Source organism: Lagopus muta, chromosome 11 (genome assembly GCF_023343835.1).
Source record: "Lagopus muta isolate bLagMut1 chromosome 11, bLagMut1 primary, whole genome shotgun sequence".
NCBI classification, from domain to species: Eukaryota; Metazoa; Chordata; class Aves; order Galliformes; family Phasianidae; genus Lagopus; species Lagopus muta.
In genome coordinates this window covers 8720254-8746982 of record NC_064443.1, presented here as the reverse complement: position 1 = coordinate 8746982, position 26729 = coordinate 8720254, and the positions used below count along the sequence as shown (strand labels likewise).

The following is a 26729-nucleotide window of genomic DNA, read 5'->3' as shown; positions in this document are numbered from 1 at the left end:
CTACCGAACGGCTCCAATTTCCAATGGATTTATGACCTGTGGGTGAGAAAAGTTGGGAGCAGCCACTCAATCTATTAAATACCTACTCCATTTTATATAAATAGAATAATAAAAAGAAACAGAATTTAAAACGTGCAAGAGTGGACTTAGCAAAATGGCAAAAGATTAACTTGCATTTAAAATCATAAATGTAAAATCATCAAATGAAAAAAATCAGGTCCCAAGGAGAAAAATAGGAGCAAAAGATAGGAAGCTGGCACAGCACTGACTTTCCTGTCTCTTAATCATCATCACATTTGGCAATAACTCATGCCTGTACTAATTAGAAGAAGGTAGCTTTTATTTTTTTGCTGTTGACGTCACAGGATTTCACCAGTGGTTACTGAAAGAAGTTATGAAATGAGCAGCAAGTGACTGGATGTAACGATCAGAAAGTAGCACACTTCTCAGATCATTCAGTGCATCATTTCATAACATTTCACATCTCCCTGCAGAGCAAGGAAAGTTACTGGGCCATGTTGCAAGGCCTGCTCTACTAAGAAAACTCAAAACAAAACTGAAAAAGCCAGTTTCTATGAAGTTAAGCACCAGTGCTGCACTGCAACTAAGATTTTAGGAGTCCTGCTGTTTCTTCCCTACCAAAAAAACAACTGAGCTGGAGTATCTTGAGACATTGGACTGCTGTCAACTGATAGGCACTTTCAATTGCCTTATATGTCTGTAGCATTGTTTATACAGAATATTAGATTACTTGGTCATTTAATTCCCCTTCTCATGCTGCTTACATACTTCCATTTCCTTGACTCAAGGCATTTTTCTTTATTCTGCTGCTCATGTTTTTCTGATTTAACTGCTTCTTCCCCACAACTAGACATGCACACTCTCCTCTTTACATAGCAGAAGTCAGAACTTTCTCTACAAACTGCATCATGCTTCTTTCTTCTTGTTTTACATTTCTCTTATGGTTTGCAAATCCTAACGTTTCAAATCTACATAAGACTACTAAAATATGCAACTCCTTTCATAAATATTCTATTTAGTCAAAATAACGTTTCAGAACGTTATTTTATTAATGAACCTGGTCCTTCCCCAAGGAATACATAAATATTAGGAGGGGGAACCTTAGATAGCTAACTATGCATTCCTCCTCAATACTGCCAATCTTTGTGATGCTGTCCTACAATTCAATATTTGCAGCCTATCTTAAGACTCTGATGACCCCATTAGCTGCCAACCTTCACTGCTGCAGCAGCAGGATTATGCAGCTGTCACATACAGCATTAAAATAATAGACCCCAAAGTTTTTTAACTTCATGATTTTGTGGGGCCTGTCTAAAAATATGTGAATTTCAGAAAGGTAACAAACACATCAGCTGCTGAATGTAAATCTCTCATTCTCAGCACTAAAAGCCTACAGTACACAAAATGCAGAATGCTGAGGTCAGAAAGTCAATATATTTCACTACTTCAATTTCATGCTAAAATCTTTTACTAAATTTTGATGGTGGCTTCTCCTTCTCCATAGTGACAAGACTGCTGACATTTACCTTGCAAAGCTGGTGCTGCTGCAAGTTTTGCTAATGCCCAAACAATGAGAACAGTCAACCAGTTCATATGTGAACCTCACTCAGAGTAACCTTTTTTCAAAGTAGACCAAACAAATATCGAAGTTTGAACTTCAGTTCTTTTCATGTAATGAATAAAGAGGACTCATGAGACTTCTCTGAGTTTTAAAATTGTTAGACTTTCCTATTGAAAATGAAAGGAGAAAAAGATCCCGATGTCAAAAAGGTATCATCTTATTTTTGTTTAAAACAAATTTATGGAAATTATGTATCTGAAGTGGAAGAATTCTTTACACTACCCAGGGGTTTTCTCTGCAGATAAACAGCACTTTCTATCCTAACAGTATCTCTCTCCAATCAGACAGCACATATTAACACCTGAAACTCTTCTTTAATTACAGATACACAGGCTGCACTGCTTCATTACTCATTTTCAAAACCCATTTGCTTTGAAAAACAAGTTTCTCATTCCAGAACAATAAATCTTTCTAAAGACTGGCATCACATAATTACAATCTATTTTCATTAAGAGAAGCTCCTGAATTTCCACATAAAAATTCAAGTCTTAAAGTTTTCCTTTTTGTTCTTCGTAACCACTAATTAGAAAAATATGTTAAAACATTCAAATATCAGATAAATTACACAGTAAAACTGAGAAGAGGGATCATTACCTCATCTCTGGCCCACTCCAACCCGTGTTGTTTGCTTAAAACGCCACTGGTTAGGCTTTCAACTTCTTAATTTGTAACACAGATGAAAACTTAGACTGCTTTAAACATCAGGTGGCAACATTACCACCCTGTTACTGGGCAGAGGAAAGGAATGACTAAATGTATGAAAAGACAATGTGATCAGCATTTCCACAACAAAGATACCTCCAAAGCAAAGATTTCCTTTTGCTACTACAGGCATCTGCTTAATACCACGATGCCTCAGTTCAATGCTACTACAGATGCACTGAATAGTAGTGACAAATTCTGGGTTTCATCCACCTTGTCTGAAATTTCCATTCTTTTTAAAGTGAATGTGATGAACACTCTTGTACTCACTCTGACATTCTATGAACTGATGAATAAAAGTGCAGTCCCCTCCACTCTTTGAAAGAAAGTGCTCTAGTAAAGAAAGAAACACTTCAGTTTACATCTGCTTATTTTCAGGTTGATGCAACAAAAAATGTGAAAGGTATATGAACAATATCTGTCACTGCGTATTTACAGTTAGCTGTTGAGGTCTGGGTTACTACACAAGCAGACAACACCCGTTTGGAATAATGTCTGGATGATATTAGGAAGCAGATTACTCTTTTGATCTGATCAGAAGAAGTGCTTTTTGACTGCATTTTCAAAAAAGTGCTTTTAAATACTAAAATCTATGAGCTTTTCACAACAAAAAGCTGCTTACCTCAGTAGAAGCAAATTAGATCTTGTTAAGACAAATTTAATAGGAACAAATTACAAAAATCCAAACGTTCTGCATTTGGCATTTACAGTATTGCTCTTTCACGTTAGGTGGTGACAAAGGACTTCCATTAACAACCAGAATTTTGGCAAAGATTAACACATGAACTGTATTTAAATTATAATAAATTTAGAATCCATAAGATGATACATAATTAAAACACACAACTCCACAGAACCACCACTGGTACCCATTTGTAAATTCAGAATGAGACATGAATAACCAGCAAATACCAAATCCAAGTGCTGAAGAAATCCAGAGCACGTATTTAACCTACATTCTCTGACATTTATTCTTAGTTTTAAAAGGGTATTTATTAAGGATTTTTTTAGTCTTTATGTTTGTTCTTCCACATTAGACATCCTTTTGAAAAGCAAAGATAATTAACTGTTGCTGAAGTAAAACTGGACTCAACTCTCATTTTTACCCAAATCTTTCTATGAGACTTTGGCCAGCTCCCAACTCCATCAGAACCTGGTGTCTCTTCTAACTAAAACGATGCTAATGCTTCCATTCTGAAGAACCTCAAAATCCTTTGACTTCAAGAGCCTAAAAACCTAAGGAGAAAATGCTTGTTTTTTCTTTTTTAATTCCATACACAAACCAGCAAAGCCTGTTGCTTTTTAACAAAGTGCTCTATCATTAGCTTCAGCTATCAGCAGCCCAGCCCTTATGAGCAATGATGCAATATTAACCTTTACCATATTTGAAAATCACTTCAATAAGTAAATGTCATTTTTTCTTGTTCGTAAGGACAAGGCTTTTAAAGTACAGCACCATGACTGCAACATCTGTTTTCCATCTTTGAATTATTTATTTTTCTATTTTCTAAGTGACCGTATAGAAGCTTTTTTGTACCCTTCTGTCTTTAAGATATGGCTCACAAAGAATTGAAATAGGAAAACCAGGTGCGGTGGAGCAACTTACTGCAACAACTCAGCTCTAAACAACCTTTGTCAGCAGCTTTATGTCTGAGAAAGTATTCTCTTCAGCATCAGAATTTCTGTCTGTGAAACGAGAGCAAACGAACACCTACCCATCACCACCTTCAAGCACTTTGTTATGATAAGATGGCTCTTAGTTTCCCCACTCAGAGTACTGTTTTTTTTTTTGTTTTGTTTTTAAATTCGTGGCAGTCCATAAAATAAAGAACTCATGTAAGATCCCTGCTGCCCAACAGTTTAAGTGTACCTGTAAGTACACCTCCTGAGCCGGACCTTTACTTTTCAGAGACAGGGAGACAAAAGGAACATCACCAAACATGACAAGCTGATACAGTTTTACCTTCTTCCTCTGCAGCAGTTGAACATCTCAAGAAAAAAAAAAAACACCTTGTTTCTCGTTTTCTGGTCATTAGCACTCAGTGATGAAAGAGGGTAACAGCATCATCATATACAGACAGAGGAAACCATTTTTTCCCCTTTACAGTCTACTTGGTACAAAACCACTGCTTGCATTTCTGATTTCTGTCTTTACCTATGAGGTCCTTTCCTTACACAAAATATCCACAAGCTCTTTCAATGCAGAAGCAGCTGAATCTACATCATAAGCCCCAAATTCTAAGTTCTAAAATAACTCAAGACTACTCAGCAAAACACAGTAACTGTTTCCTGCTGCTCTCAAGAAGGCAAAAATCAAAATCTGGCAGAAAATAATTACTGCCCATCTGTCATTGTATGATGACTGGATACAGAACAGGAGGATAAAGACAAACACATTCTGTCATGAAAAGAACACAAGCCAACAAGCTCTACGAAGTCAGAGATGTGGATGGGCTCGGTGTAGCAAAGATGTGCAGAAGAACGTGGTACAATGCAAAGTATGGAAAGCTAAGCTAATCCGTAGAATAAAATAATATTATGGCAGATACATGAGAGAGAAAGGTAACAGACTTCATACACACAAACAACAACAACTTGAATGAACAGTTCTATGTCAAAGAAAAAGAAAGTGGCAGACAACCTCCTAACATTCCTAAGCACAAGTGCTTGACCTCCTGTTACCCATGGGAAGAAGGAATATGTGCTTTCATGCATTCATCCAGATTATTCTTATATGATTCACAATAAATAAAAAAGGGACTGCTTCTTAAATTTTGAAAAAGCCTTAAAAGAATGGTACATTGGTATCACATCACAGGCTGCTTTTTTCACAGTACTGCAGGATTTTCCAACAACTTCCAACAATCTAATTTACAAAGTCTTACAGCTCACATGATTAGAATGTGATTATTAGAATGAAGAATCACAGTCTTTACACAGTGCCTCAGTTTTGCTTGGTAGAGAAGTTAATTATTTCCCATAGCAGAAAATTAAAAAACAGAAAGACATTTGTTTCTTAACCGTTCTATCAAGCACGGTGAGCATCATCAATCCAAACTTATGCAACAGCAAGATGGAACAATACTAAGAGAAAGGGAGAACCAGCACTTAGATGAAGCAGATTTTTTTTATACAGTTCCTGCCAGTGCATTTAACACCTCTCCCCTGCTCCAAATAAGAAATCAACATGAGGTTACGCCATGATTTCATTTTGACAGCACTCTCCCAAATTAAAAAGCTCTTCATTTATAATATAAATTTAAAAAATTATATATAAAAATTAGAGCACAGATAGCTTTCGTTTCAAAAAATATATACAGTCATCCTGAAACACTGTAAGTAATGGTTGGAACCACGAGTTCTCTATGTAAGGGTCCCAACCATCCTACTAATACCACTGTGAGTCCTCAGAGGCTTCACTGTACATAGGAGATGTTCATGGAAAATTTTTCACTGATGTACCTTAAATAAACTAAAGACAACAAATCTATCTTAATTAACAGAACAATTCAGTGAATATAAACCATCTCTTATATGAAAAAAAAAAATTGGCAGATTTTTAATCTATTTCGTTTTTAAAAAACCTCAAATGTATGTTAAGACATTGGTTAAAAAGAATCTAGCTTAAACTACTTTGTCTTTAAGAAAAAAAGGTTAGTGTGAATTAGTTCCTGTTTGGTAGAAAGACAGTCTCTTAAATTTTAAGGAAGTTTTAAAGTTAGTTTCCACTACTGGTATGTGATTTACTTGCATTTGTCATACACCATAGACAGCAAAAATGTTTTTTGCTGACTTTACTTACCATAACCAATTTAATAGAAAAATGGTATAAGTCTGTTTTGCAAGGAAAATAAAAAGGAAAATAGTTAATGAGGGTTTTCCACTGTGTGTCACAAAATTGACACCATTCATAAGATTCCCACTGATTCCAGAAAAAATCCATTTTAAAAATTAAAAAAATAAAATAAAAAAATTAAAACAGGTTAACTTCCAAGATTGGCTCCTTGGATTTTACAGAACCTTCTAAAAACACCTAGACTGAGAGTCTAAGCAACAACAAAAAAAAGCTGGTCAGAGAAGCAGGCAACTTCTTTTTAAGGGAATATCAATTCAAGTAAAACTTTAGAGAACAAAAAGAATTTGTTCAATTTCAAACATCAACCATAAGACAAAAGGTAGCCTCGAGATACACTACCTTTTTGTGTGCTCCCATTAATTTTAGGTATGAAGTCATCAACTTGTATGCCTAGGATTAAGAAAGGGTATTATTTCTAGAATCAAGCAAAAAGTTTTGGATTTTGTTTCTTTATAAATACAGCACTGTGAAATGCAAATGGCTTTTCATAATACTTCCTCTGAGTATCTAGGTATCAGATTAATCACACAAAACGGGCAAAATTTAAGGCATTTTCCAACAGGGCAGACCATGTTTCAGGCTGTTCAACACATCAGAAGTTACTGTCATCCAAAGAATTACTGTCCATTACATATTATTTTTAAAAAAGAACATGACAACAAACCAGTTCCTTTCTCTGAGTGGTGGATAATGGGCTTGGAACCAAGAAAAGCTCCGAATGGAGCCACAAACCCAAAGGGTGAACGCGCACAGCAGCAGTGCCCTCTGCTGGCAATTTGCTGCAGTCACATATTTCTTCGTATCGTTAACAAGCAGTAAAACTTACTTGTAAATACATTATCCTATTGCCAGACACCTACAGTACGGGATTATTACAATAAAAGGAATTGAAGAGAAACAATCTGGAAACCAGCTTTAAACAAGAAACTGATCACACCTACCTAAGCTGCTGTGTTCTTTAAGAGTTTTCTCCTGAAGATGTTCTAACCGTACTGTAAACAGAATTCCAAGAAAAAGGTATTTCACAGATTAAAAGAATAACAAACTAATAATTTTTCCCCCACTAGTGACTAACCTTGTAAAGCAGTTAGCCGCTCATTGGTGAAGTCATTATCAGCCTGCAAAGCTTCTATTTTTGCTTGAAGCTCTTGTTCTCTTTCTTCCATTTCATCTATCTTATGTTGTAATTCCTTTTTCTCTGCCAGTCCTTTCTGTTGGATTTCTTCTTGTTTTCCTTCTGCAACCTGCTCAAAAGAAAAATCCCCAAACAAATCAAAATTAACACCCTGAGGTGTAGATGTCCTTGTTTTGTATAACTGAATGTATTGAAGTAACCTACTTTGGTAGTCAGATGGAGAAAACAGAAACAATACAATCTCTCTATAGGCAAAATTACAGATAAAAAAATCTCAAAACATCAACAGAACACTATCAGGTCTGGAGAGCTTAGAAATACCCAGACTCCCATCTCAAAACAGCAGCCAAATTCCAAAAGCTGAATTCACAGTTCACAGATTAACTTTATTACAACCCACAGCTTTTTCCTTGTTGGATTTCATAATATATTTTATAGATTCTCCTCCCTGCAAAGCTAGGTTAATAAGCTTCAATTTTGATCCTTCTGTGTAAACTCATCACCAGTAGTGATTAATTCTTAGTTACGAAATTAAGGACTTTAAGACCAGCAATATAACATTTAATTTGGAAAGAAAAGTTTTCTGAGATGCTGAGCTAAGGCCAAAATAATCTTAATTCCTGTATCCAGGACAAACATAACTTTCAAAAACAGAACACTACCACTTTCCTCCTCAGTATCATCTGCTAATCTCAATGGGAATCTTTATGGGAACAGGCTTTATCATACTGTCATCGTTTTGTTCTCCAGCACACGGGACATTAAAATATAATTAGAAATTTGATTTAATAATAAACCTGACGTCATGCTTCTTCCCACCAAGGAGCTGAGCTGTAATTTTACAGTGGTTGGCCACCTGTGCTTGTAACCTGCTCTAAGGGTAATGTGAAATGCAAATAAGTTATGTATATAAAAGCAGCTGAATGTGAAATTTCATCCAGTACAGAGTTTCATACAAAAAACAAACTGCAGCTCCAAGCATACTGTAATTTTAGAAGTGAAAGAAAAAGGGAAATTTTTAACAATTTAATTATGACACTTTCAGGCACGTTAAATGTAAAGGAAAACAGCATGTAACAGTTGATATACATCTCTCTTTCTACTTGTTGCTTAAATAATTTCTTAACCTTTGCTTGATTGCTGCTTTAGAAACGAAATCTTTTTCCATGCATTACAACACCAACATAAGTCTAATAAAGTTCTGTTGTTACCTTTAGCTTGTCAGAAAGATCTTTAATTTCATTTACAGCTCCATTGTACTTATTAGCTAACTCTCTTAATTCTTCCTGAGTCCTCTCATTCATTTCTTTCAGGTGAGTACATTCATCTTCTGTATTACTTAAACTCCGCTGTAAGAGAAAATTTGTATGGAACAAATGCAACTTTTGAGACTGATAAACCACCAAACATGCCAGCTGATCTACGTGTCCCCTCAAAACAATATATGCAACTGATTATATTTGTTTTCAAAGTGTTTTCCTCCTAATCATCAAGTCTAAACACAATAAAAAGAGTACCGGCAAAAATACTACCCTCTGCAATAGTCTACTTCATAGAAATTATGTGAAGAAAGCTTCATGCATGTAGGAAAAAAAAAACAACACACCTCAAAGCCAAATTAGTCTATGAAAATGATAAAGACTGATGGGAATAAAGAACTGAAATGTGCAATTCATCTCCATCATTCTCTTCTATGTTATTTATAAATGAATTTTTGAAGTTTCTCACATTTTTTATGCTATACTTCACCACACCTCTTATCCACCTGAAAATAAAGATTTATCTTAAGACAGATGGCTCCAAGGAAACTTTCTAGATTGTTTTTGGAACTCCATCATGTGTGCAAGCATCTCAGCTAAGATGCCTTTACTCAAGAGGCAGCTAAGTCTTCAGGAGGCAAGGAATGCTCCAGGACAAGTCGGCATCAGCTGGGACCAGCAGCACAGCCAAATGGCTTACAGTTTCCTCCTCATTACTCAAGATCTGTTTCTTCATTTGAATCACATTACAGACAGTAAACAAAAAAGTACTCGTATTTCTCGGTAACAAGCTCTAACTTAGTATTCTTTCCTCATCATCAAAATAGTCCAAAGGTTAAGCAAGTAAGATTAGCACCTAAGAAATAAACAACTCTGTTTAATATACTGCAAGTGCCACAATATGACAGACACTGGCCTGTTACAGGCAATAAACATGGATCTAAGTAGCAGCAGTTGCAAGTATTTCTGTATTTCCAGCAAACTAGTTAAGAAACATCAGTACCTCCACTTCAGACAGCTTTCTGACCACTTCAATTTTCTCCTGTAGGACCCGCCTCAGGGACTCTTTGGCTGTTGTCTCATAGTTGTGTTTGTCTTCTTGTAATGCTATAAGCTCTTTTCGTATACTGTCTTCTGTTTGATTCTGGACATGCAATTGAGATACAAAAAATATAAATTAATATTTTGCTGATAAAATATGTGAGATTGAGCTGAAATCTGTTCTATTCCAAAATGTTCAGCAGTTGCTGGTAGTTGAGAAAACGTTGCAGGAACAAGGATTCTTGATACATCTGGGTATAAACCACCTGCACATACAGCAGCATACATCTGCAATTCTTTGATCATAGCAAAACTGTAATTTTTTGAGGCACAAAATAGTGACAAGCCTAGGAGTCCTTCTGAGTCCTACTGTTAGACCAACCCAAACTCTCTGAGGTCCCATTTGAGAGATCTCAGACAGGGCCTGCAAAAATAAATAAATAAATTAAAAAAAAAAAAAAAAAAAAATATATATATATATATATATATATAAAAATGAAGGCATACATGGCCTGAACAACACACGAGTCAGGGCATTCTTTTTACTTTGCTTCTGAATATCAGCATATTTATAATGCCTTTTTTCAAATCCGTATTTGAAAAGAACACAGGGCTGACAGAGTGGTTGCTTCTCACACATGACAAATTCCTCTTCTATATACGAAAAGAAAAACTGGTTTGGGCTCAAAAAATACTGATAGATAAACATTTATCTAAATTTAAAATGATTCCTTGAAATACAGAACAGCCCTACAATTTTCAAGCTAATCAGTACCAGAAGTACATAGCACAGTCCCATATGAGGAAGTTTGTGTTCAAACTGCTTTCTTTTCATTTCAAAATACTTCAGAAGAGCTATCTTTCAGTACTCTAGTACGGAGTCCTATAGTGAATTACTGACCTTTGAACATGCTTGTAACTGATTACCCATAACTTCTAGCCTTGATAGCAGCCTGTCTTCATCTATTAAAGCCTAGAAGAGAAGAAGTTTCACCTCATATTAATACTAGTCATGGCAAAACAAATAGACCATTTCAACAGAACACTGTGTTTTAAGTAGTTCCAGTAGACTTCTGCTTTAGAATCACAGTATTTTCTATTTATCATGGGTTGAAAAGGACCATAAAAAAGATCATCTGGTTTCAACTCCCTGCCACGGGCAGGGGTCACCAACCAGCAGATCAGGCTGCCCAGAGCCACATCCAGCCTGGCCTTGAATGCCTCCAGAGATGGGGCATCCACAGCCTCCTTGGGCAACCTGTTCCAGTGCCTCACCTCCCTCTGTGTGAAAAACTTCCTCCTAATATCTAACCTAAACGTCCCCATCTGAGTTTAAAACCATTCCCCGTTGTCCTATCAATTAAATAATTACTTAAATAAATAATCAATAAATATCATTAAAAGTTATTTCAACCTGTAAATCAAACTTATTAAACACTGTCTTTTGCAAAGTTTGAGAACCACAAAATGCTTTTCACTCCTTAGTTTGTTTCCCAGGTCATTTAAAAAGCAACAGACACAATTTCTATTTTATATAAAGGGAAAGGATGCTTTCTGGTACCTGCCAACTAGTATCTGAAGCCTCTTGCGTAACAGCAAGTAGTCGCTGAAGGGTTGCCAGCTTCTGTTCCAACATTTGTTCCCGATGTAAGGCTTCCTACGATGAGACCAAGAGAGCCAACTGGTCAGTTCTGCTAGTGCAACTCAAAAACAGGAGCAATAGAAAAGATACCAAATAACGCTAAATTTAAAGGAAAAAGTAAGTGTGAGCAGCACACCTTGTCACGTATTCAAAACTTCCATAAAACCATTCCATTTTATTCACCCAGACTTTCATTTGGATATTTCCATTAGAAAATGTTACCTTACAACCTCAGGTTCCCAAAAATGTTAATTTGTCAAGCATATACTGCACATGCAGAGCATACACAGCAAACAATTCCAAGACTTCTCAATAGTATACCCACTCTGAACTTCTGTCACTAATTTCAGCAATAAAATTGGTGTACCCACCAGAAGGCAGATCTGGCAGCTCCTGTGCACTGAGCTGCTAGTCCCTAAATCAGGTCACAGAAAATAAATGCCATGCAAGAACTGCTATTTTTGTTTGAATTTATTTTGGGTCAGCAAAGAATTTTTAACAATTCCAGGATGCAAGAATGAACAGACTGGTAAATAGCTCTGGATTTGCCTTCTCACGAAAAAGCATCTGCCTGAGTTGCTTCCTGCTATTTCAGCAAATGTATCCACAATTAATGTGTCTCAAAAACCTCATAATTAATTGGAATAAAAATCACCATTACCATTTCACCTTATATGAAAGCCATAGTTCATACTGCTCATTAAGAACCATAGAAGCTTACACGGAGCTATGTTATGTTCAATTGTAACACTTCTTACACTGTTTCACTATAGAATAAGGTACTTAAGTGCTTTGCTCCTGTTTACAAACTGGAAGACAAAAATACATTTTTTTTTTTTTAATCAATCAAAGATTAAGTATTTAATAAGATAATGCTGCCATGGAAAAAAAAAATTACCTGTAGATACTGTGAAAGCTGAAACAATTCCTGAGAATACATACTGGGTGTGTTAGCAGCAACCTGAGAAATAAGAGAATTTATGAATCTAAACGTTTCCGGATCTTCCATTAGACTCAAATAAGGCAAAGCTTATAATTTAAATCCAGTCAGGAAAGTAAATTTGTTATCAAACTAATGGTGTTTTCAATCATTTTTATACTACTATCGTTTTACTTCATGTTAACACAGAACTTCACCTCTCTGGACTAAGACCACACCATGCTAATGCCTTTACAAGCTTTTGAAACAAAGTAGTCAACAGCTTCACCTCAGCTCAAACAAAAGACAATCTGGCAAAAGAAACAAGGTGCACAAAGGTGAAGCCATTCAATCCAAGGACAAATATAAACTGGGGGGCAGGGGGGCTGGTATGCCCAGAAATGACAATTTTCTCATATTCCAATTCAGTGTGCCTTGCCTCCTACCGCTCAAGATTTCATCACGCATTTTTCTGCTGACCTGACTCCATCACCTTCAGCATTCTCTTTGCCCTTATTTCACAGCTGGGGACTACCTGCAATACCTCAATGTATAATTGTTCTTGTGTTTCAGCACCATCACTTCACTTGATTTTAATACAAATTCAATTAAAGAAAATTACACTATTCAGTGCCCCGTCTCAGCCAGGCTTAAGAAAGTCTGTTGTTTTGCCACGTCTTACTTTAACTCTATGCTTCTCCCAGTGCCAGAAACCATTCTGCATTTAGGGCTAAGGAGGTGGGGTGGCTTGTTGTTCCTGTGACCTACACTGATACCATTGAGAAACCATTTCCCACACACAACTACACAACAGTCCCCGCAGAACTTCTGCCCTCACCATGCACTCACACTGCACGCACTGACTGAAACCCTGACTTAAATGCAAATGCCACGAGACCAATGTCTTCATAAAGAAGCTTCCCTAATTTCTAAAAATTTTGTTTTTTGCACTGAAAATGTTGATTGATTTGAACCTTAGTCAATCCTTTTTGTTTTGTTTTGTTTTTACAGGCTAGACAATCAAATAACGGACGCCTGTCCCAGGCGAGTAATACCTTTTAACACCTTCTGGAGAGGAACCCTACAGTATCAAAACTGAGTTTAACAACTGTGCCACGCTTTATTCACTTTACAGTGAACAGACCTGGCTGTATCTGTAAACAGGAGCTCAGTCTTCCTCTGAAATATACCAGAGCTCTTCCTAGCCTGCATCATGCAACTAATCCCCCATGAGAGCAAGATAAAAGACAACAGACCTCATCCGAACACCAAACCATGAAACAGGATCTACTCTTGGTCCCACAGAACAGACCAAGTATCAAATTATGCAGTATCCAACGTCTGTTAATGACAGAGCATGTCTGGAATTGAACCCTCTCAATAGCACTACATTTTCTGAAGCCATGTTTCAGATGCCGTACTCCATCTACGAAGCCAAACTACCTTAAATATACACTTTGGTACTGCTGTTCCTTCCCTACAGAAATGACAATCAAAGTTTAAAACTAGCTCAAATCAGTCCAGCAGGAAACACAGCTAAATGCAACTGGACTTCATGCTCACTTCATCTTTTTAGCAAATCAGAAAACAACACAGGGTAGAGTAAGGTAAAAAACAACAAAATCACTGAATTACCTTATCAACAGGACTTGGTAATGGAGCATGGATAACACTTGAAAACAAACAAAAAAAGAAAAAGTAAACACAAAGTATTTGTGCTACAGAATATCAGTTCACAAATCACTGTGCATTTCATAAAGATGCCTTGTGATGAATTTCTTCTTGTGATAAAACTGAAGAATTTACAATGCAAGCATGTAAAAATGGTTAATACTATGCTAGGGGACATTTTTGATTTTATAGAACTATTTTCAAGCTATAAATCCAAGATGTGTTCTAAAAATGTATTTTACCAACTTTTACTTTGAGTAGTTCTTTTTGGACGTATAGCTTCCATATTTGATATGTAACCATTTTAACAAGGCTTCCACCAACCTACATGCACAAAACAACACCCCCAGGAAGGCACCTGGTATTCTTGTTCTGGTACTGGTACAGAAGGCACTCTGGCATCTGGTACTCTTGTTCACAGATTCATATGGAGAAACACAGTTTGGCAATGTCCACGGCTTTGCACACTTGCACATTTTCAACAGGAATCAAAACTCCCTATCACACATTCCTAACGTTTCGTATTAGCACATGCAATTACACTGAAGACTTCCCATATTGCTCTATTTAGACCTAGTTTTCCATGAAATAAAATACAAAGCTTCATGCAAGCTTTCTGGATACTGATACTGTAAGAATATTTAAGTAATGAGAAACACAGAATTGCTGAGGATGGAAGCTGATTAAAATTAAGTTGGTTGCAATTGTCAGTTAGTTACTGCAAAAAACCAACCAACTATTCTTTGTTCCTGTTACTCTTTGAAGTTTTCTCCAATACCAGCATGTACCAGCACAGAGAAGTCTCTTGGCATTCATTTGAGTTTCCAAATATTCTTTTATCCAGCCTCACTCAATCTCCCCAGTGTCAGGTAAAGCTTACTTTCATAGTAACACTGCATAACTACACCATGAGGAAACATTACATTGCTTATCTGAAGAATATAAACAATGTTACGTGTACATGTGTGCAGAAACACAGATATTAGCTTCACTTTAGGAGAGCCTACATGCATTTAAAGGAACAGAAACAACAATGCCAAATTATAAAAGACGGAAGGGGAATGGTTCATTTGCTTCATTTTGCTCCTGTATTTTTGTTTTTAATATTCATTTTAGTATCCTGAGAAACACAGCCAATCAGAGAATCCAACTCAGTAAGAACTTCTTTATGCTTTCAGAGCTGCCTTGGTTTCTCAAAGTGACAATCAAATGAGATTTATTTTTCATAATGCCTGCAAAAGAACCATGTTCTCAGTAATTTTATTTACTTGAACACATACAAAGAAACTGTTCTTAAGCCAATTTTAAATGTAATATCCATCAAATCCTCACTACACAGAGATCTAATTTTGCCATATGCAAACAGACACTTATTCTTACTCAGATCGCAATCGAGCTTCCATTCCATCTGGAAGAAACAGTTTGATTGTGGAGACTATACATCCATGAGTAACTGAAAAGAAACAAACAGCACATCATCATGATTTGTCACTATTCAACTATAAGTCCCGTGGTTAAAAATACGGCAACTGTCTTAAACTCTAAGGCAGGTGAACAAGAAAAGGCAAGCAAGCCTTCAAGCACTGGTGGCTCGGTCTGTCTGCATAGATCTCCTCAGAGAATGGAAACTTTACCATGAGAAACTCCAAGAGGTCATGCTGGGTACTTGTTGCTGGCCTACCAAGCAGTTCCAACCCCGACGACTCCAAATGCAGCAAGGCCAGCAAGACTTCTTTACTGCAGTGAGCTAAAGAGGTTTGTTTGGTTCACAAAACGAGGGGGAAAATAACGCATCTTACCTGCATTAATGGGAACACAGAAATAGCAACACAATAACGAGCGAGCTTTTTGACACGATTCTTGTGAACATATCCAGAGACTTCAAAGGTAACACATCTAATTTGTGCCACCAAGCACTTCAACGCTTGGAACTTGCCAAGTGATCGCTATTCACAAACACAGCAATCAAAAGGGAGCGCAGAGAAATAGTACATGAACAACACAGAAGCAAATTCTCTTCAGCAGAGCCAACACCAGCAGCATTCAGAAGGATGCCTCTACTGTGGGGTGTTTGTAGTGTGCATGTAAAGCACACTGCCTTAACAAGTGGCCTCTCCTTTCAGAGACAGAGCGTGCTTCCCGGGAACTGCATTTGGGATTCTCTGAACTGACAAAAGATTAAGAGGAGTGACTAAAAGAATAAGAGGAGTAAGCAGTATCTGATCTTCAAGTACTCAAGATTCTTCACACATCAGGATTGATCCCTCTTCACAATGTTTCCCCAAAATTGTACTGACACCAGTTCAGGAAATCCTCAAACAAATTACAGGGGAGTTTTGCTGTTCCTCCTCCTCCTGTGCAGTGCTATGAACTGTGAAGTGCATCTTCTTGGTAACATGGACAGAAAGATGGAAGCTGTTCCCAAAGCACCACTGGATACAAGCATACGGCCCCTGACTGCCATACCTGAAGAACCTACCAACACTTGTGCTGCTCTACTTTCATAGTTATTAATATCAGTAAAACAGTTAATCTGGCTTAGTATAAAAAGGACAGAGTGTTTTAGGACAACAGTAATACTCCAGAGAAAAGAGAGAGGTCTTTGAGGAAGCTGCCATAAATAGAATCTAAAAATATGGGAGGGATGATCCAACTAAACAGAGCTTCTTCCTTGCGTTCAACACTAAAAGCTAAATACAACAGTGAAGCATCTGATTTGTTCCAGAACTGTGGTAAATTGCCCTGGTACAACATGAAGTGTACCTGCCAGGGAAGATCAGGCCCATCTCAAATTGGATCAATCCATGGGAACTTTTCTTTTTTTTTTTTTTGGCTCTGAGGTGTCCAAATAAAGGGTCTGCAATTCACAAATTTGCTCTTGACAGCACAACAAAAAGCAGCAGCGATATTATCTGTGGCATGCATGCAACACTCAAACAGCTTTCACATCTTTTCCTTTAAAGTATAGAGAGGAATGATTTCAGGAAGAAAGTAGGAGGGTACCAAAAACCAAAGCTAAGAGACAGCCTTAGTACTGAGCCATGCACTGGATACCGAGTAGCTCTGCCACGAGATAACAGGATTCTGAAGTTTTTCCCTTTAATACACTAAAAATAAATGTACTGAAAGCTTGCAGAAGCTTTTTTCATATATTAAAAAAACAAACAAACAAACGAAAAAAAAAAGGGAAGGGATAAAGGGGATTTAATAGAGAATATAAATAGTGCCAGTAAGAAGGTACTGTAGCATTTCAGTTGGTTTATGGAATAAAATCACAATGAAGTCACACACTATCCTTCAGCTATCAAGTCACGACAAACAGAAAAAAAACAAAGCCTACAGCAAAGGTACAGCAACATACGCGATGCTGGAACAGCGATGGCTGGCTACGGCAGCAGGGATCACTGCACCTCCCGTCTCTGTCTTCAATCCCTCGAGAGAAGGCAGAGGGCTGAGGCCGCACGCCCGCGCTCCCACGCGCCCCGCACTCACCTCGGGCACAGCGGCTCGCGCCGTGCCGGCCCGGGCTGCCGCGGGAGCGCGGAAACGGAGCGGCGGAACCGGCCGGCCGCGCACGGCAGGGGGCGATCCGCGCCCGAGGAGCCGAGCCGGCACGCCGCGAGCTAACAGAGCGGCATCGGACCGGCGGCGGGGCAGCGCGAAGGGGGAATCAAGAGTTTGTGCGGTTTTTCTCTCGAAAGTACTCGGCCGTCCTCCAGCGGCACAGCCGTGCGCCCGAGCAGCGCGCGCGTCCACCGCCACGGGACGAAGGGCGCGGGCCGCGCTGCCAGCGGCTCACGGGGCGCCGGCTGCCCGCCACGCGGTGCGCCGATCCCGGCACTCGGGGGACGCCGAGGACACGGAAGCGGAGCTGGAGGGGGAACGGGCGGAGGGGGAACGGAGCAGGGCCGGTGCCGGGAACAGCAGCGACAAAAAAGGAAGCGGCAGCTGCGAGCCTCGCCGGGCCTGGCAACGGCTTCGGCTTCACAGCACAACTTGGAAGAACCGCCGCTTATGTAAGGCGTCCCGAAGCAGCACATAGCGTGCCGCGCTCCTCGAGACCCGATCAAGATCGGATTTGCAAGAAAATGACTTCCCCAAAGGCAGCCCGAACAATGGCACGGAAATAAACATATTCCAGCGATATTTACACAAGTGGCAATTTACATAGGCTGTTCGTGCTGCCTGTCCGTAAGGCACACGGCAAAGCGCCGAGATGCCTTCTGCAGGGGAAGCACCACGCAAATATCAGTATGCAAAAGGGCCTCCAAGGGAACCACTAATTTAAAACCGGCTTTCATGTCGGTGCTTTATTATGAGATTGAGTTAACAGTAACATCTAAGATTACTGAAATGAACCGGGGGAGAAAAATGTGTTTGTCTGCATTCCAGCTGCATTCATGTGTAACCACTGTAACTGTGATGCAGCTGTTTCTTGCCCCTGCATGATGATACAATTTTCATTCATTGCTTGGGGAGGCACTGAGAGGGAAACACAGACCTCGCACGCTCTTCCTCATCATCTGGCTCAGCGCATCGGAGCGACACTGAGGGCAGCTCCTATCTTCAGAGCTGGGAAGAGCAAAGGGAGGGAGCAGAACCAGATCGCTCAAGCACAGGGGCTGTGTCCTGTCATACTACCATAGCCATGGGGAAGAACTGCTACTGTCATTCCAATGAGCTTTCCACAGACTTTCACATACATTAATTGCAAATAATCACCAATAAAACAAATGAACTCCGTTTTTACCTTCTAAAAAAAACTTCAAAGTTGTTCTAGGTCTAAATATACATGAACAAATTTGGCCCCTTTAGTGAGGACAGCCCCACTCAAAATAGTCCCAGGTTTATTAAAGATGTAAAGTATCCTTTGGATTTATTCCACATATACTGCTATTATTCATTAATATTTGCACTTACGTTATATCAAGTAACATTTCAAATAACTCCCAAACAATACCAACTAAACATCCAGGAGTCCAAAACAAACAAAAACCCCCAACACTACGCACACATCCCCTGTACACACACACTCACACTGCACTTTCAAAACTGCTGGAAGTCAACTGAAGTGAGACAGCGTTTGAACACATGGTGCCATCCCAGCTCTGCATTTCCATCCTATTGACATGCACATAAGCACCCACACAGCTGCAGAAGAAGGTGGCCCGAGGAAGCAAGCCAACTGAAAGACCTGGCTGAGTGGGAGGAAGGACAGATTCAGTGTTTTCAGCAAATCCATTTCTTTATCCAGTGTTCCATGCAGTCACAGGTCTCACTGCCAGCACAACGGAGGGAAAAGAAGCAGGAATGTTTTCTTTTCTTACAGTGGGAATACCATTTTTTTGCTCTTAAAGATCGCACTGCAGTAAGATATTGTAAATAAGCACACTGGAAAAACAAACAGGAAGAGATCCATACCCTTACCTTTCCGTGTGTTCTCCGTCACATCTACACCAAACTGGATGATGTCACCTGACATTATCTCACATGGCGGGCTCTCCTCAGACCCTCTACTCAGTCTCTGGCTATTAATAAAGGTACCATTACTACTTTTAGTGTCTTGAAGATAGAACTGCAAAAACAAACAAGAAGAACATTACGTTACCTGGAGAAATAAAACAAGTGTGTTGAAACTTATGTGTCAGTAAAATTGAATTTGCTTTAAAATATAGCTTGACACCCAGTGTAGACGAGAACTAATGCACTGAACTCAAGATATTCTCCTCGGGATGTAACACCTTCATATAAGCAACAAATATTTTTATTTTTCAGTTGTTTGACACTACTGCCTGCATGGAAAGGATGAGATCACCTTGGCAATACCTTTTGCCACACGTAATAAGAATCTGTTCATCAATATGAGGATTTCAACTGTATGAGGTGAAGGTGCCCGAGTTGCACAATACAAACATGCTGTAGGGAGAGCAAGGACTGAAAGTGAAAAGAAATTCTTTGGAAGATGACAGGATTCAGAAATTATAATAACACTTGACTGAAACTAAGGAAAACAAAATTAGGATGCTTTTACTTCTTAGGGAAACTAGTCCACACCATTATGTTAATCTTGGGATCGATTCATCGTCAGGTACCTTTGTAAATATCCATTTGTAGAGTTAATTAAATTCTAATGGCAACTTACTGCATCTTAAGTGGCTTATGACACAAGGGGAACTGCACAATCTAGGAGAGGCCACCTGGCAAGTGAGTCACCAGCTGAGACCTGATCAGCAGGCAGCATAAGAGAGGGACTGCCATATTATTAGGCAGCCAGATGCAGCTGAAGTGGGCCATGGGCAGAACTTCAATGTGACAGTGGTTATTAGAGGATCCTTATGGGACATCAGGAGTCCCTGACTTCCTGCACCTGTAAGGAAACTCATCAAGTAGAAGGTGGGAGGCCAAGCGCTGCCTCTGGAAATGAGCATATTCCCATCTTACCTATAAAAGCAACTCAAGATATTTTGTTTGAGGATTCAATAAAGAAAAAACATTTTTTAATGTTATCATGTTATATATAAATGATATATAATATAATAATTATTATTTATATATATATATATTTTTATATATATATATATATATATATATATATATACACACACATACACACACACTAAAAACATTGAAAGAAAACTTAGGCTTAAAAATGATGAGACCAGCAGTATACTTTTTCAAACCTCTTGGTTTGAAAACCATCTTGGAACATGACTTCAAGCACATGATACATATCTGACATGCTTATCTTAGCACCTGACAGCTTCAATGCCATTGGGTCCACAGGATGGGACTCAATACAGCAATCGAGGTGAATGCCAAAGCAGGCAAACTCAGCTAGATGGAGGTAATGACAGAATGAGAAGCAACACATGAAAGACTTCTACTCAAGAGATATGCCTTTGATCTTTAAAAAAAAAAAATAATAAATTGATTAGTCATATGTCCATCAGAATGAATTATGGACAGATCAAGAAATATTGGCTGTTTTCACTGCATTAATCATCAGACCCATCCCCTCTAAACAGTACTCTGTGTTACAAAATATTATATATTAGTATAAATACTAGTTACATGGCTTTTGTGACAGTTATAGGTTTAAAGTCAATCGAATTAATTAGCTCATTAGTTTACTTGTCTGAAAGTATTCCACCCTCATGGTTGAGTACAGAGAATTATTTTTACTTCCTGTCTGCTTTCAATTAGCACTCTGCTCCTTTTGAAAATCCTTCTGTTATGAAGAAGTGAGTCACAGGCAAGGAGAAACAAACATGCTTATGCATACCTACCCCACCCTTTTCTTTCCTATACATAATACCTGCCTCTTAGTCCTCTACATTTTGGATTCATGGCTGCCAATATATTTCTGCAGCACCCACAGACGGGGTACTGAGAAGATAGCACAGAAAAACACAGAAGTTACCATGGAAAAGGAAATGCAACACACCATCAGCAACTCACAAATTCCATGTGGAACAACAGAAGTGTAAATAAACAGCTATAATAAATACACATTCCATTTTATATTATCACATTGATGTCCATTTAAGTGCACGCTACTAAATTTCATCATGTATGCTTTAGAAAAGCGTTGCTGTTAAAATGTCTTCAAGTCTTTACAAACAGGATTAAAACTTTACTCCCTGCATCTAGCAAAGAAATAATAGCACCAGCAGCATGTTAACAAGCTGGTGTCTAAGCAGAAATGCACTGACTTCAGCACTTCAGAAGGTTTCAGCCATCTCATCCTTAATGCAGCAGTTGGCAAGCAACCCACAGCTTTGGTTGCTTCCATGCAGTAAATTTACATGTTACTGCCATCCTACTTTCACTAGCTGCCTTCATCTTTCCCAAAGGAAAAAAAAAAAGTTCTTTATAGGATCCTGAGACAGACACTCACTTCTGTACATTAACTACTATTTATGGCAGCATACTGGTATTTAATACAGCATTATGTACTCCACGTTCTAGGTAGGCTCTCCAGTTTGCACAGTGCCTGCTACCAGCAGCTGTGTAACGAAGGCATTCCTGCTTACAGCGCATACTGCCCAGCTCCAGCAGCGGTGCATTTCAGCCCGGTGCTCAGGGCAGTCACACCACCTCCACAGCCCTACTGGCTCAAGCACTGTTAGCCCCAGCAAACCAGTTTGGAGAGCTGACGCAAACTCTGCTCAACCTGGCAGTGCCAGAACAAAGGGCAGTACGTGCCCTAATTACACCTGGTTGCGTAATTCACATCTCCCTCCAGATCAAACTAAAAACTCAGCCCTCTGTGCCTTACATGAAGGCTGAGTGTAGCTGGGGCAGGTGAGGGCAGAAGCTCTGAAGACTGTTAAAGAATTACTGCATCTTTAATTAACAACAATACCTATGGCTCAAATGGTTCTTTCCCCTCTGTCGGAGGCAATGTACAATTATTTAAGCAGCTTACTTTCCAGTATTTTATATATATAATATGTATATATATATAAATATATAGTATTTATAAAAATACAGTATTGTTATTTTATATATAAATATATATACCATATATTACATTTCCAGTATCTGCTTTCTCAGACAGAAAAATAAATTCTATTCCATGTTCTAATTTGGTCATTTATGTTTTCACGGTTGTTTGCATCCTCTCTCATTTATACCTTGTTAATAAGCTCACTTAATTGTCCTTATCATGCTGCTTCCACAAAGTCTAAGATGTTATTTTGAAGTCAAGCTTCCCCAGGACAACGCATATTAGTTAGAATCCTCCTTAAGGGACTTCCAAAGTATTAGACTTTTGTTTCCACGGTGCTTTACAAGGTATTATTGTGGTATTGATCATATTTCAGGTTTCTGCTGAGCTTTGCAAACTGAACAAAATTACCTCCTCTTCTTTGACCTACGTGACAGAAACACCTTACACCATTTTTAGGTCAATGACTCAGAGTACCAACAACTTGCAAATCACAGCCTGCATTTCACTTTCGTGCAGTCAGAGAGATACGAGATGTATGCACGGACAGTGTATGAATTCTTGGTGATATCAGGGAATTAGACAATCTCTGTGCTCCAGATTGTAGCTTTACATATGACATGTAGGAGAATTTTCAAAGAAACAAAACCAAGCCAAACAAACAACCATTCTGCTTATAGCTTGTACTTAACTAACATGCTATTTCCAAGAGGGAGGCTTAAGATAACTCTCTACTTAGCCAGACAAGTGAGAAAGTGAAATGTTGGTTTCTGGCTTTTTTTGTGTTTGTTTTTCCCCAAGCCATGTGCAGTTCTGTATAGCATGAGACATTTCTGAAGGAACTCAAAAGTCAAACGTTGGGCTCAGAGATGCATAGGAAATCTTGAAGAGAAAGAAGCACAGTCTTTCAGTAGCTTAATTAATTAATTCACTTTAATTACAGTACAAGGGTAGACCAACAGATCATTTTGTTTTAACCTCTTCCTACAAAACTTGTTTTTAGCAAGCACTCCCTCCTTAGCCTTCATTTTAATTGCATTCAGCATTTCTTTCAACACACCGCATTACATCACTAAGGATCAATCCAGAAGATCAACATGAAGCTCCAGAATTAGCGCAATAAACTCATGATTAACTCACTAGTTTAACATTTTAGCTTTCTTAGAGCAAGATCAAAATCTCCAGAACCAGCTGTGTATGGTAACTGATGGCACATTCAGAAGCCCAAGGCAAGATTTTTCCTGCTGCATAGCTGTTGGTTATGGCACAAGGTAAAGATGGAGAATAAAGACTTCACAAATAGGACAAAAAGAAATCAATGCTTAATAGGTGTTCTATAAATGAGTTATTGATCATTCAAATAGTGGACTTTTTTTTTTCCCAAAAATTCTTACAATAACCACTCCAAGTACAACACAATGTACAAAAACACCCCAAGCCTCTTTTCCAGGCTGGAAATACACCAGAACTGCAGTAGGCTGCAAGTATAAAAGGGTGATGGTTCTGATTCACAGAACATTTGCAATCACTGCATAAAGCCTCCTTTTTCCATTTGAAGAGTACATTACTGCTGCTCCATCAACTTGAAACATCTGTTCAGGACAATTATACTGAAAATCATAGAGAATTACTGAAGAACACAGATGTGAGATTCACTTCATTCATGGAGTGAAATCTACATCTGTAAATGCAGACAGGCTGCAGCATATGCTTATATGCCAGCCTTGTTCCATTGCTACATTGTCAAGTAAGCAAGAGGCACTAAAATGTAGGCCATTGTCTTCTTTACAGAAGTCAACCATCAATATACTCAATACATTTTCACTGCCTAGGCTATTACAGATATGAGTCTCCAATTTCAGGATCTATGTTACTGTTAATTTCCTCATCACTTACTTCTGTAAAAAAAGTATATACAACTACCAGTGCTTCAGAGCCCTGTTTTACACTCTCAAGGCATCAGTTTAGTCCAGGTGAGATGAGCAATTATTGAACAATTAACGCTGGTAGTACAAATGTGGTGGACTAAAGCCAGTAGTCCCATGTAGCAAATAAATGGGGATCTAAAAATTGCAATACTTCAACACAAAATCGATCAAGACACAACTGTGTGGACCTGTCTCATACTAAGTATTCTATTAAGAGGTGAAATATACTGGTTTTGCACAATCTCAATTACAAAGAAAGATCTTAGAGCAAGACATAATGGGGTCAAACCAATACAGCCAACATTTATCACACTGTAGCCAAAAGGTTTCTTTTCCCATGCAGTTCGTAGGTCACCTTACATTCCTTCAAATATTAACACTGAGTATTTTCTGAATGTGGGAGCAGCAGTTCTGTTAGCAGTGCTAACACACTGTGCTAACCACAACAAATTCCAGGTTGATCCTTTGCCTGTAAGATAGATGACAGAAGTTCAAATGCTAAATTATCTCCAGATTCAAATGACTGAGTTCCTCATTCTGGTCTGCTTAGACACATCCTAAATTCCTTTCCACTCACTTGACTAACTCCACCCACCTATCAAGGAAGTAAAAGTATTTTTCTCCATAAGCAAGCATAATTCACAGGGTGGGGTGCATAGAGCAAAACTGCTTTTCTATTTAGTTTTGTATTGGTTAAACACGTGGATCTAAAAGCTATTTGCTCACTGAATGACTTGGAAACAAAACCGGTGCTTTAATTTGTGAGATCTCAGCAGACCAGTTCTGAAATGATTCTAGCCACCCATGGCAGGCACACGCTGTGAAATTCAGTGTGGCAGAGGAAGAGCAGCCTACCAGCAGGGCCTGGGGCAGGAGGGAACAGGGAACGTGCCCTTCTGCTGACCGACAGCTCTGTCCTGTTCCCACCTTGAGGGTTTGTTGACTGCACTGCCAGGACAACCCTGCTGCCCGCTCATACCTGTTGTCAAGCAAAATAAACTGTAACAGTAAAAGCAGCTTCGTGCCAGCATAACTGAGCCTGGTTATAAACAGACAACCTTTTCTGGATGTAGCTGAAGTGCTGTGAAGTATGAATTGCTTTGCTGCTTGCCATGCCCTGATAGCTTGAGAGCTCTCAAATTCACTGCAGGCCTTGTACTCAGCTTTTGTTTGCACGATCTCAGCTGGCTTTGCCTGAAATGGGCACAGGGCTGTGTGGGGCTGGGAGGCCAGGGAGGAGGAAACACAGCTGGGACAGGGCAGCACCGAGCAGCCAGACCCCAACAGCTCCAGCTGTGCTTGACACGCAGCCACAAGTTATTCTCATGTTCTCGTCGGTATCAAAAGGTCACCTTTCTCAACAAAACAGAGCAAACATTTCCAGGCACGCTGAACCCATGAATGGTTTGGTACAGACCCTTCTTTTGACACACTGTGTCACAGCGCTTACTTTAGCAACTGAGTTCTGAATCTACACCGAACAGAATTTTCAATAATGATACAATGCAAGTTTTCATGCATGCACAAAGACCAAACAAAACCACCAACCACATTACAGTGTGCTTGCAGAGGAAATACCACCTCCATGTCAGGCCCATCACACAGCTCAACTGACTTACTAAACCAGCATTAAACCCCCATGTTTGCCAGCAGCTGTAATGATCTGGAGAAGGAAAGCTCAGGACTCAAGGTGACCACTGTCAATAGCACTGCACAATAGTACCCACTGCTGCCCACAAAGTCTGCTTTGAACCAGGTAAATTCAGAAATGGGATGACAAATATTTACTTTACAAGGATATATATTTTTTTCATTTCTATTAGGAAACACTCACTGTTAACAGAAATGCTATTAAAGAGCCTTATAGAGCCTTAACAATACTTTGTAATTGCTCAGGTTTAGAATAATCTAAGTGGAACTTAGAAGCATTTTATGTCAATAGTTCAGGCTATTTATTTATTATCAAAAACTTTCAAGTCATACTGTTGCATTTCCATATTAAAAAAAAAAAAAAGTTGACAGAAGATGGCTAAAAGTTTAAGTTCAGGATCTCAAATCACAATCCAAGCTCTCCAGATTAAAACAAAACTTCACAGTCACCATTTAAAGCCTGTGGATATAAAGAAAAGCCCAAGGACACCAGCAGAAGCTTGCCGTAGTTGTGCATTGCTGCCTACAGCCCCAAAGCAGTCCCAGCCATCTGTCACAGTCACAGCACCTCTTGTGACCATGGTCCTCCACGCACACAGCAGCGGGTGAAGGAAGCAAGGCAGCACCCTCAGCCCAGCTGGCTGCTCCTCACCCATCACATGGCAGCAAAGGCCTGACTGCAGGAACGGCCAAACACCACAAAGCAGTTCCAGAACAGCTACTATATTCGGTTTGCCTAGTTTGGTTTGTAAATCACAAAGACCTGGGCTAAACAAGAGCAGGGTTTCAGAGCTGGTTCCTAAGCCACGGCCCCACACCTCCCATGGCAGCAACA

General features: G+C 39.0%; 1 protein-coding gene across 38 annotated transcripts in view; it reads right to left on the bottom strand.

Moving 5' to 3' along the window:
- Window positions 1-26729, bottom strand: part of LOC125698633 (sarcolemma associated protein) — a 403851-nt gene that overhangs the window by 41756 nt on the left and 335366 nt on the right. For 11 of the 38 annotated variants that reach the window (XM_048957219.1, XM_048957218.1, XM_048957217.1 and 8 more), the window contains exons 2-13: window positions 19295-19442; window positions 15248-15320; window positions 13832-13868; window positions 12176-12238; window positions 11197-11292; window positions 10537-10608; window positions 9598-9738; window positions 8547-8684; window positions 7276-7444; window positions 7142-7192; window positions 6540-6590; window positions 2615-2677 (exon numbers count right to left, since the gene is read on the bottom strand). In XM_048957219.1, the coding sequence (XP_048813176.1) occupies window positions 2615-2677; window positions 6540-6590; window positions 7142-7192; window positions 7276-7444; window positions 8547-8684; window positions 9598-9738; window positions 10537-10608; window positions 11197-11292; window positions 12176-12238; window positions 13832-13868; window positions 15248-15320; window positions 19295-19442 (1102 nt within the window). Of the gene's footprint in view, window positions 1-2614; window positions 2678-6539; window positions 6591-7141; window positions 7193-7275; window positions 7445-8546; window positions 8687-9597; window positions 9739-10536; window positions 10609-11196; window positions 11293-12175; window positions 12239-13831; window positions 13869-15247; window positions 15321-19294; window positions 19443-26729 lie in introns of all 38 variants that reach the window. The other 27 variants (XM_048957231.1, XM_048957235.1, XM_048957234.1 and 24 more) reach the window with 7 other exon arrangements.